Below are 11,180 nucleotides of genomic sequence, written 5' to 3'. Positions count from 1 at the left end.
TGATAATTTTACAATAAAGAAGATGAAACCCTTACTCCATATAATCTCTTAATTTCTTCAATTTTCTTTGATAATTATTGTGGTAGCTGCTCAAACGGTGTCTTCGTCATTGTTAAATGGTGAGTGGGCGGTGGCCATCGTATTCATCTCCAGCGTTCTTTTCTCTCTCCCCTTCTCTCTTATCCTTCACGGCCTCTCTCTCTCCCTCCTTGCCCTCTCTGCATTCGTCGTTGAGATCCATGACGAGACTTCCGCTTCTCTTTCTATTTTCAAGACCAGGTATTCCACGCTTCCTTGTTTTAGTGCAGCGAAATTTGGATTTGATCCATATTTGGTTCCAAGAGATCACAATGACTGGGGAAAGGGTTTAATACCAAAAAATTGAAAGTCATTTTAGGCGCAAGCCATCACGATGACTAGTGAAATGGTTTAATATCAAAAAATTGAAAGTGCATGTTTTAAAATCGAAGGACACGGGATGAATGACATGTTAGAAAAGCCAACGTGGTGAGGTCTCAGTGATGGTGGCTTGCAACGGTTCAAGGTGGAGAAGGCTTGTGCTCTATTTTTGGGAGTGAGGAACAAAGCATGTGGCGTTGCTGCATGTGGGCGTGGTGTTTTCCGATGTGCAGGGTGTTGTGAAGGGGCAAAAGTGGTGGTGGTGGTGGTTTGTTGGGTGGCTCCTACGACAACTTGGGCTATACCAGTGGTGGTATGGTTCGGTGGGCGCCACGGGAAGTTACACTGGGTTCTGTTTCGAGCTTGGCTCGTCTGTGGCATGGCTGGGAGGCTGCACGGTGGGCTTGTCTGTTCCAGTTAAAGTCAACAGTCGCCTCATCTGCTTCAACAATGGGTGTCAGGAATGGAGTCGTCAGGGGTAATGGTATGATGATGAGAGGAATAAACGGCAAGCATAGCAAACCTAGTGATTCTCGGCCACTTCGCACCGTTGGTGGAGGAGACGGTTGGTCTTCCAGCATGTTGCAGATCATTGGTGAAGTCGAAGGGTCGTTTTGGGATGCTCATGCTGAATTGTTGAGGTTGAAGGAATGTTCAATATATGTGTCATATATTCAATAGGCATTCCAGTCTAGCAACTCTTCATTAGGGAAAAATGCTGGATACAGTCGACCCATATAGTCAGTGGGTAAACGGTGCTGACGTGAAAAATTGAAAACGCGTCGTTTCTTTTAACTAAACCCGCACTGTTTGAGGCATCTCCCTCCTCAATTTCCCTCTCTGCATTTCTTCTCTCGAACCTTCCACAAATCGAAGCGCACCATTTGTTCCTCTGTCCCTTCCCCTCTCTTCCCTCAACGGCACGTCTCTCCTCTTGAAGCTTCCCTCCTCAGACCCACACTGAGCTAAATACAATTCCACCACGAGTTTACCCATAGAAGCAAAACCTCCCTTCGTCTTCAACTTCTTATTCTTCCCATTAAGCCAATACCAATTAATCGGCTTCCATTTTATCTCCACGCTTGAGCTTTTCATCCTCTTCCCACTCTGTGGCTCCTTCGACAAATCAAAGCTAGCTCCTTTCATCCTTAGTTCCTGAATGCACCTCGTGAGCGATTGCCCATCGTTTCTCTTACTCTGCAACTGCCTCGACACCTTCCAATACCTGCAAAATTTCACCTGGACGAAAAACAAAATAACAAGCGAGGTAGAGATAGATAATAGACCAGGTATCCACCATTTCTTGCAAGTCTGTTTATGCTTCTCTTGGGAGTTAACCGAAGAGGTAAACAAAATGTAAAGAAAAGCCCATGAAAGATGAAGAAGAAACAACACAGCTGAAAAAGCTTTATTTTTATCGAGTCCAATCTAGTTTGTTTGAGAGCGATGCATCGGCCAAAAATCCTCTTCTCTTTGCTCGAGCTTGAAAAGCAAGAGATGGTCAGGGCTCTTGGAGATTTTCATTAGTGGGTGATGATGCATTGCTGTCGAGATTGTGCTCACAGCAGATAAGAGTTTGTTTTGGTGTTCTTCATCAATGATTTTTTATTTATAATAAAGGGAAATGCTATGCATCAGCCCCACACCAGCACACACTTCACATCACTTTTTTTTTTTTTTTTACACACAATAAGTTGAGTGTGTGCTGGTGTGGGGCTGATGCAAATATTTTTCCTATAATAAATATTAGTTCACGTGGCCAGCAATTTATATACTGTTTATATGAATTGACTGTACATAACAGAATTGTTAGTAAAATAGAGGCGCGCAATAATTGGACAAATTTGAAATTTGTTGTGCCACGTCTCAGTTTGTTTGGTTCATATTTAATACATAATCGACAAGTACGGAATGTAAGCCAACGCAGATATTTTGAACACCACTTTTATATATTTAAACAGATTAGCTGCGCGGAAGACGAGGCTTTTTTCTCCTTTTCTTCCCTCTCTATTTACGGTTTCTTCGCCGACGACGAAATCCCGACGAAGCTGCCGGCGAATGACGCCGTATAATCTCCTCCTTCCCTTCCCACGCAATTTCAGGTTTGCTCTTGAGCCATTGTAGCCTCTCTCTCCCATCATTGAATTATTTATGCATTTATTTTTATACGGAACTTTCTCGTGGTGCTTCGATCTGGTACTTTACGTGAAGTTTGGCCAATTTGCTTCATCTTCTGCCTCGGAACTCGAAAAACAGAGTTTTTAATTTTCCTGCTTTTGGTGAAATAATGTTCGTCATCTGTGGTTCAATCTAGACTTTGCTTTTGGTTGATTTTGATCTGTCATTTTTAATAGTCTTCGTTTTAACTTTTTTTGTTTACAGTTTTCCTGTGTGACCTTTTTTAGTATTTTGGTAGGTCTTTCTCAGTGATTTGAACACGGACGAATCGGAAGAGATGGAAGGGACGAAAGAAATGGGACTTCGGAACGTGAGCTCGCATTGCTCCATCTCCGAAATGGACGACTACGATCTTTTGCGCCTTCTCGACAAGCCAAGGCTAAACATCGAGAGACAGCGTTCATTTGATGAAAGGTCGCTGATCAGTGAGCTGTCGATCGGTCTCACCAGAGGAGGCTTGGATAACTTTGAGAGCACGTACTCGCCTGGTGGCAGGTCGGGTATCGAGACCCCAGCGTCTTCTGCTCGGAACTCATTTGAGCCCCATCCGATGGTTGCCGATGCATGGGAAGCACTCCGGCGATCTTTGGTGCATTTCCGGGGTCAACCGGTTGGAACGATCGCTGCGTATGATCATGCCTCGGAGGAAGTTCTTAACTATAATCAGGTAAAACTTTTAGGCCAAATAATGATGCTCAATGATCGACTATCATAACCAGGTACGAGACAAAAAATAAAAACATTTTTATAAATAAAAATATTAAGAAATGATTAAAATTAAGAACATTTTTCTAAGTTCTCAAAGATTTTATTGATGAAGCCAATAGGCATTGGCTATGTAAACAGAACTTAAAAAATTAAAAACATCGATCGAATTCAGGAGGAAAACCCATTTAAGATTTTGGATTAATGGACTAGAGAATGCATATGTCCTTAAAAGTTGAGGGGAGGTTGATTGCGATCGCCGATCGGAAAGAATGCGATTGGTGAAAAACTCACGGCCAATAGTGAAGATCCGTTCAACTCAAGGGGGGGCTTAAATTGTATTCAATCCTTAGGCACATTGCATAGTAGAAGTTAGAGTCCCGAATGTCACTTGCACAACAACCCTTTTAGACCACCGCAGATTTTGATGTAGCCAAGGGTTTAGTTGGAGAAAATAGTCTTGGAAACCAATAGGGTTTGGTCTGGGGGGCCATCCCCAAGGTCTAATGTTCTATCTAAGGGTGCAAACAATTTATGAGGGCCACCTACCATTGGCGAAAAGCCAATGATTGACCTTATCCATGTAATGTGGACAAGTTACATGGGTTCGTTGCTTAATTGGGTAGAAAACATGTTGTATTTACGCTATCTCCAGAGTTCCTTGTCATAAAAAATAAATGATGATCCGGATGTTCATTAGGTAAACTTGAAAACTTGATCTCAGTTGATGGAATCTCTCGAAAGGTGATCAGGCAGACGTTTATATCAAAAAGAGAAGCTAGCTATATGAACCTGTGATATATGTCTTGACCTATGTATGTCTTCTGACTTTGTTACCTGATATGTGTGTTGTGGGCCCGTTTCGCGAGTTTGGGCTTTAATTGGGTTAAACAAATTTTGCATTTGCATTGTCTTCGAGTTCATGATCATAAAAAATATCTTATGAGCCTGACTTGATATGTATTTCTCTTCAGGTTTTTGTACGAGACTTTGTACCTAGTGCCCTCGCTTTCTTGATGAATGGTGAACCTGACATAGTTAAGAACTTCCTCTTGAAGACTTTGTGTCTTCAAGGGTGGGAGAAAAGAATAGACCGATTTAAACTTGGGGAAGGTGCAATGCCAGCCAGCTTCAAAGTTCATCATGACCCCATTCGAAAATTGGATACTTTAGTTGCAGACTTTGGTGAAAGTGCTATTGGGAGAGTTGCTCCTGTTGACTCTGGATTTTGGTGGATTATTCTTCTCCGAGCATATACAAAGTCTACAGGGGATCTATCACTTGCAGAAACACCAGACTGTCAAAAGGGGATGAGGCTTATTTTGACTCTCTGTCTATCAGAGGGATTCGATACATTCCCAACTCTGCTTTGTGCAGATGGATGTTGTATGATTGACCGAAGAATGGTAGGCCGCCTTTATAATACTTTTTAGTCAAATATGATCCTGATGTTGGTTAGCTGTTCATTTACAAAGCTCTTTGGTAATTCTTATGAAATATCACATGATTTACTATCATAGTAGGTGTTTCCAAGGAAAGCAAAGTCACTCACTAAATGGTCTTAGTGGACACTTTCGGTATTTTGTTTTAGAAGCAGAGTAACTCAGCCAGTGAAGAGATAGCTGGATTAGCGTAGTCTTTTATTTAGTTCTTTTTTTGGGTTTATGTGGAATCAGATCTAAATATGGTGGCCTTACTTATAAAAAAAAAAAAGATCTAAATATGGTGGCCTTATCAAATTTAGTTGTTCCTTTACGAATATAATTCTTTATTTCCATAACCATTTGTTGTTGGTAATGATGAAGGCTATTTTCTTTCAATTTCTTTGAATTTATCTGTTTTGGCAGTGCTTAAACCATAGTTCGAAACAATGATTAAGTGTTTCTTAATTGGAAGGGAACTTGACAGACTTTGTTGTTTTGTAATGCTTACCGCCTTGTATGAATGGAGAACTCAGGGCATGTTTTTTCTACCATTCACTCCACTTTTTCACTAGATGACAAAGATACATAGGACAAAGCAATTTCTACATTGCACTCTCTTTATGCTTTACCTTCGACTTTGTGTTGACATTCTTTATGTGAGGACTACTTCGAATTGAGGGAAGGAGTTCCCCCATGCGGGTGAAATGCCAGTGGGAAGAAGGCAACTAGGCGAGCAATGTGCAATCGAGAATGAAGTAAGGCGAGCAGCACATTGTGGAGAGCTTGGCTGGTACGAGCAGCACAAAGAGAACAAGGTGACTAAGGAGATGCGTGCCCCACACCGAGCGAGCGAAGGATGTGCTGATTGTATGTAAGGTAAGCAGCGAACAATGGAAAGCCCTGTACGGAGCTAAGAACACTCCTAGATAACATGGAGGAGCTTAGAGGAATACGGACCTGCATATCATACGTCTCAACAAGAGCAATGACGTCTCAACAAGAGCCCGCTTGGGAAAAGAGGAAATACGGACCATCAAATCATACGTCCGCACATAGAAGTAAGGCCCAACACCACATGGGTGATTTTCAGAATGAGGCAGACTGTGTGCCTAATTCTGAGTTAAGCTGCAGGGACATGCGCGTCTTGTCCCATCAATCTACTTGATCCCTATCATTCTTTAGTCTAGCGGACCTGTGGTGGACTGAGATTCATGATCACTCTTTCACCATAGGTCAGAACTGTGACTGACAATCCTATTGTATAAAAGGCATTTAGACAATGGGTTTCATCTCACTTTCTAGATCATTAAGTACTTCAATACACTTTCTTTTCTTTTCTGTTAAGGACTTCAAGCAGGCTAAGAGCCTAGAGTCTTCATCAACAAGGAGACCAACAACTCTAGCACAACCCTTAGGGCATGTTTGGGTAATGAGATAAGATGAAATGAAAATTATGTAAATAGTGGTGAAATGATTTGAGTTAAGATGTTTTATTGGGTTTTGGGAAATAAGAGAGAAAAAGTTGAATAAAAATATTATAAAGTTAAAAATTTGTTTGAATATTATTTTTTAATATTATTTTTGTTTTAAAATTTGAGAAAGTTGTATTATTTATTGTGTTTTGTTTGGAAGTTTGGAAAAATTATAATGATTAGGTAATGATTAGATGAAAAAATTGAATATTTGAAATTGAAATGTGTTTTGTATTTGAGTGATGTTTGGGAAGGAAATTAGGAGAAGTTTTGAGATGAGATGTTCTCAACTCATCTCACTTCCCAAACATGGCCTTAGTGTCTAGTCACCATCTAGGTAGGTTCACTCTTACGTCTACACTAGTAATATGGCGTAAATGTCTATGGGTATGTTCAGGATTTCATATTCTACTTCTCACCCCCCACCCCCCTCCCCCCCCACCCTTTCTCTATGAAAGTGCATGTTTTTATTATTGACTACCTTGATGTTGTGATTTCAAAATGCTTAGTGCTCATGGGATTGTGTTGAATGTTTCCCCATACCATTCCTATCAGCACATTGCCACGTGTTTCACTCGTGTAAAGGGATTCCTTGTATTGATTGGGGCGGGACATTTCCATACTATTCCACATGATGACGTGGGTAGAGAGTCTTCGTGTTGATCAGGTGGAGAGTTTTCTGAATTGTTTTGGTATAAATATTTCATGTGTTGACTGGGTTGAGAGATTCTCTGTATCGAACGGGTGGAGTGATTCGCCCTATCGTTTGGTGGAAGTATTTCACATGTTGACCAGGTAGAGAGATTCTCTGCATTGAATGGATAGAGTGATTCCCCGTGTTGTTTTGGTGGATATATTTCACGTGTTTGATCAGTAGAGAGATTTTCCATGTCGAATGGGTGGAGTGATTCTCCGTACTTGGTGATGTGTACCATGATTCATGATTATGCTGTTTTACTCAAGAAAATGATTCCTCGCCATACTTTGATATGTGTTTCATTCAGAGGGTGATTCTTCACCTTACTTGTGATATGTGGGTTTAGCCTTATTTACATGAAACTTTTGCATTCATATTCATCGCCATTGTCTTTCATTGTTAATACTGTTATGGGTTTTAACTTATTAAGGTTTCGTTGAAATCTCACCGTGATAGTCCCACTACGTTTTCGTCCTTAGAAACCATAGATTTTGATGTAGATGTAGCTCAAGAGGGTTACATCTAGAAAGGACCAGTGCAGCCTGAGGAATAGCAGTGGGGGCCTGTCCCCATTAAGTTTATAATCCTTGTAAATTTTAAGATGTTTATTATACTTAGGTGACGAACGATTTATGATGGTTTATATTTTGAGTTGGGCGGTGAACAAATGTTGGTATGTAATTATATTTGGGATGAATGAAGAGTGACTTGTGGATATTTTTACTAATGAATGAGTATGAGAAATTTCTCTGGTACTACAAGTGTTAGTCTCCGACTAATACTCTTTACTAATTCCAGTGCAATTTTGATTCACGTGTGCTTGGCATACAAGCACACGAGAGTCCCACGAACATGTGGGATGTAGCCATCCGGCTAGCATCCCGTGCACTGCAGTTCCTCGACAAGCCACAACCGGGGGACCGGGGGGCACCACACTTACATTTAGCAGATTGCTTATTCTACTAGTTCTCAAAATGTGATTTTGTTATTTGTTCCTTTAAATATACTCTTTTGGTCCTTCCATTAGAAGCATTGATCCTAAAGTTACTCTCTCCCATCATCCTTAGATAGACAATGCAAGAAGCTTCTGTGTAACACTTTCAGCTACTGCAGTTTCATGTATTGTGGCCATGAAAATTTTCTTCTTTTTGTTACTTTTCTTTCATTCTTTTAATGTTTGTTTTCCTTTATTGTATTCTGTTTTTATTCTCTCTTGTTCTGTTTCTTCATATGATAACATAATGCTCCTCTGATGTTCTTCACCTCTTTTCTTTGAGGATTACATGAACACTTCCTTATATATAATTACTTCATCAACTCTTTTGTAGGGCATATATGGTTACCCAATTGAAATTCAGGCACTTTTCTTTATGGTGTTGAGATGTTCTTTGGCAATGCTTAAACCGGATGCAGAAGGAAAAGAATTTATTGAGCGAATTGTGAAGCGTTTGCATGCATTGAGTTATCACATGAGAAGTTACTTTTGGCTTGACTTCCAGCGGCTAAATGACATTTACCGTTACAAGACTGAGGAGTATTCACACACTGCAGTAAATAAGTTTAATGTTATTCCTGATTCAATCCCAGAATGGGTGTTTGAATTTATGCCGACACGGGGTGGTTACTTTATTGGAAATGTCAGTCCTGCAAGGATGGACTTTCGATGGTTTGCTTTAGGCAATTGTATTGCAATCCTATCTTCACTTGCAACACCTGAGCAGTCATTGGCTATCATGGATCTTATTGAATCTCGCTGGGAAGAGTTGGTTGGAGAAATGCCTCTGAAAATATCTTATCCTGCAATAGAAAGTCATGAGTGGAGAATTGTAACTGGCTGTGATCCCAAGAATACCAGATGGAGTTACCATAATGGAGGATCTTGGCCAGGTTTGCCTCTCTTCTCATCAAGTTTTCTAAGTGAACGCTTATTTGGTTATTCCAAATTGAGTTCAGTATGATTTTGGTAAGGAGATATTTTAATCAATGTTTTCAACAGATTGTTGTTCAATTTTTTGTTTTTTGATCAGGATTTGTTTAATTGTGGGGGTGAAAACTGATTCTAACTAAGAGGCATTGAGGGAGGGAAGCTCTTTCATTCATTCCCTTCACTCTTCTCTCTCCCTCTCTCTCTCTCTCTCACGCTCACACAGAGGAATTGGGTTACTCTTGAACCCAATGCTTTATCTAAAATTTTACACAGATTTCAAAATGATATGATCTAGAAGAGCTGTCTGAAAGGCAAGTTCTCATACTATAACGTCCCAATGAAAGGCCCAAACCACCTACCTATACTCTAAAAGGACTAATCAATAATACAATTAGAGTCTCATTGAAACATTATAAAGAACAAGAACTTCTCATTCCCAAGGAATGTGGGATCTCATACACTACTAACCCTTGTCACTTATCGCAATGGGGTATCACAATTGCCCCACCTTATATTCCCGGCGTCCTCGTCGGGCTAGTCCATCGTATGTAGCACAAATAAAGTCCCATATTTCTGGTTAGGATAGGCTCTGATACCATTTATGACGCCTCAATGGAAGGCCCCAGCGACATGACCTATACTCCAAAAAGACTAGTCAATGATACAATTGGAGCTCTATTAAAACATTATAAAGAGCAAGAACTTCTCATTCTCAAGTAATATGAGATCCAATACACCATCTACCCTTATCACTTATCAGACTAGGGTATCACACATACTCATTCCCTTCCGCATGTTAGTTTTGGCCCCCTTAACGTGGATAATCAGATTCCATGAGTGTGAAGCAAAGAGCTAGCCCTGAACTCAACAGTTATATTTAAAATCTCATACAGGCACCACACTAACTTCCACAGAGGTGGACAATTTGGAGACAGTTTGTTACTGTGACTAATGGTAGAACTAGACGATAGAATTTCGTAGAAGAATTAAAACATTTCAATACTTTCCTATAGACCTTTTTATTCAAGTCAATAAAAGGTTTCTCCTCTTGTATGTGGCATCAGAAAATACCTTCGTTGCAATTCGACAAACTTCTGTATTGCATAATTGGACTGAGCAACCATAATTTGGAATTTCCTAGTATATTCTTTTATAGACATACACTCTAGTTGTAGTAATTGGTTGTGGTAGAGACCACGTGAAGTGAAAGTTTGTAGCTTGCTCCAGCTATTCCCATGCTCTAATGTCTCTAGATTGGTCATAACCCATTCTTTTTTAGTGATACCTTGGTTTCCCTCCTTATCTCGAGTGCAGTGCTTTTATGGCTTCTAACAGCTGCTTGCATCAAGACCGGACGGCCGCAAATTGCAAGACGGGCAATTGAGCTTGCAGAGAGTCGTCTGCTGAAGGATAACTGGCCAGAATATTATGATGGGAAACTTGGGAAGTATATTGGTAAGCAGGCAAGAAAGTACCAGACCTGGTCAATTGCCGGGTACTTGGTGGCAAAGATGATGCTAGAGGATCCATCACACTCGGGGATGATTTCCCTCGAAGAGGACAAGCAGATGAAACCCGTACTTAAGAGATCATCTTCATGGACCTGCTGAAAATGCTCAAGCAAGAAAAAGAACCTCGCAGCACAGAATGGGAAAAATCAGGTGCTGAAAAGGATCTTGATATATGACTGCGTTGCTATTCTTTGGTGGTTTCTGCCCTATTCGTTTCTCTAAAAGTTTAGTTCGTGTACAATAGGCTGTGCTTAGACCATTTTTGTGATTTTCCAATTAAAAGATACTTTTTGTTTGTGTTTCAAACTTAGAGAAGCATTTTGCAAATGCCTTGCTGCTTTATTATCTCTCGACAGACTAAAATGGTGGTGTCAAGCCGTTGCATAAGCAGGAAAGACACCCCCCCGGCGGATAATTTTAAGTCTCTATTCTGTGTACTTTTGGTTAAAATCTAATTGTTCTATAAGATACTCTGAAAGTCAATAATATAGCCTTCTGATCCATTTATATCATCTATTTAACGCCATCTTTGCACTTGTTTGGTATTAGAGACTTCTGAGAATCCAAACCTTTTTTAGTCTAAAAATATCAAAATAATTTTTATTCTGTCAGATGCTTTTTTTTTTTTTTCCAACGCCTATTCATTTCTCTAAATTTTTGTGGAAAAAAAATTATATCATAACTTTAAAACCTTACTATTTTCTTTTATCTAAAAGAGACTTTTCATTCTACTTTTATCATTTTCAAAAAATTTAATTCGAAACACATCTGAACAATTCAAGATCATTTCTGAAAAGATTTTGAACGAATCATTTTTTGGGTCGAGACTTTTGAGTAGTTCCAAATTGTGCGGTTAAAACCACGGAA

The 11,180-nt window shown here is 39.9% G+C and overlaps 1 protein-coding gene and 1 pseudogene across 1 annotated transcript; one reads left to right on the top strand and one right to left on the bottom strand.

The window, feature by feature from the left end:
- Positions 1–1,194: 1,194 nt before the first annotated feature.
- On the bottom strand, positions 1,195–1,941 carry LOC108981604 (annotated as a pseudogene).
- A 434-nt stretch (positions 1,942–2,375) lies between these two features.
- On the top strand, positions 2,376–10,816 carry LOC108981618 (probable alkaline/neutral invertase D). Its single transcript, XM_018952847.2, has 5 exons — positions 2,376–2,501; positions 2,816–3,244; positions 4,257–4,688; positions 8,204–8,762; positions 10,117–10,816. The coding sequence occupies exons 2-5, from the start codon at positions 2,855–2,857 to the stop codon at positions 10,410–10,412; spliced, it is 1,677 nt and encodes a 558-aa protein (XP_018808392.1). The 5' UTR covers positions 2,376–2,501; positions 2,816–2,854; the 3' UTR covers positions 10,413–10,816.
- Positions 10,817–11,180: the final 364 nt, after the last annotated feature.

This window comes from Juglans regia, chromosome 15 (assembly GCF_001411555.2).
Source record: "Juglans regia cultivar Chandler chromosome 15, Walnut 2.0, whole genome shotgun sequence".
Lineage (NCBI taxonomy): Eukaryota > Viridiplantae > Streptophyta > Magnoliopsida > Fagales > Juglandaceae > Juglans > Juglans regia.
The sequence above is the reverse complement of the archived record's forward strand: the minus strand, read 5'-3'. Positions and strand labels throughout refer to the sequence as shown.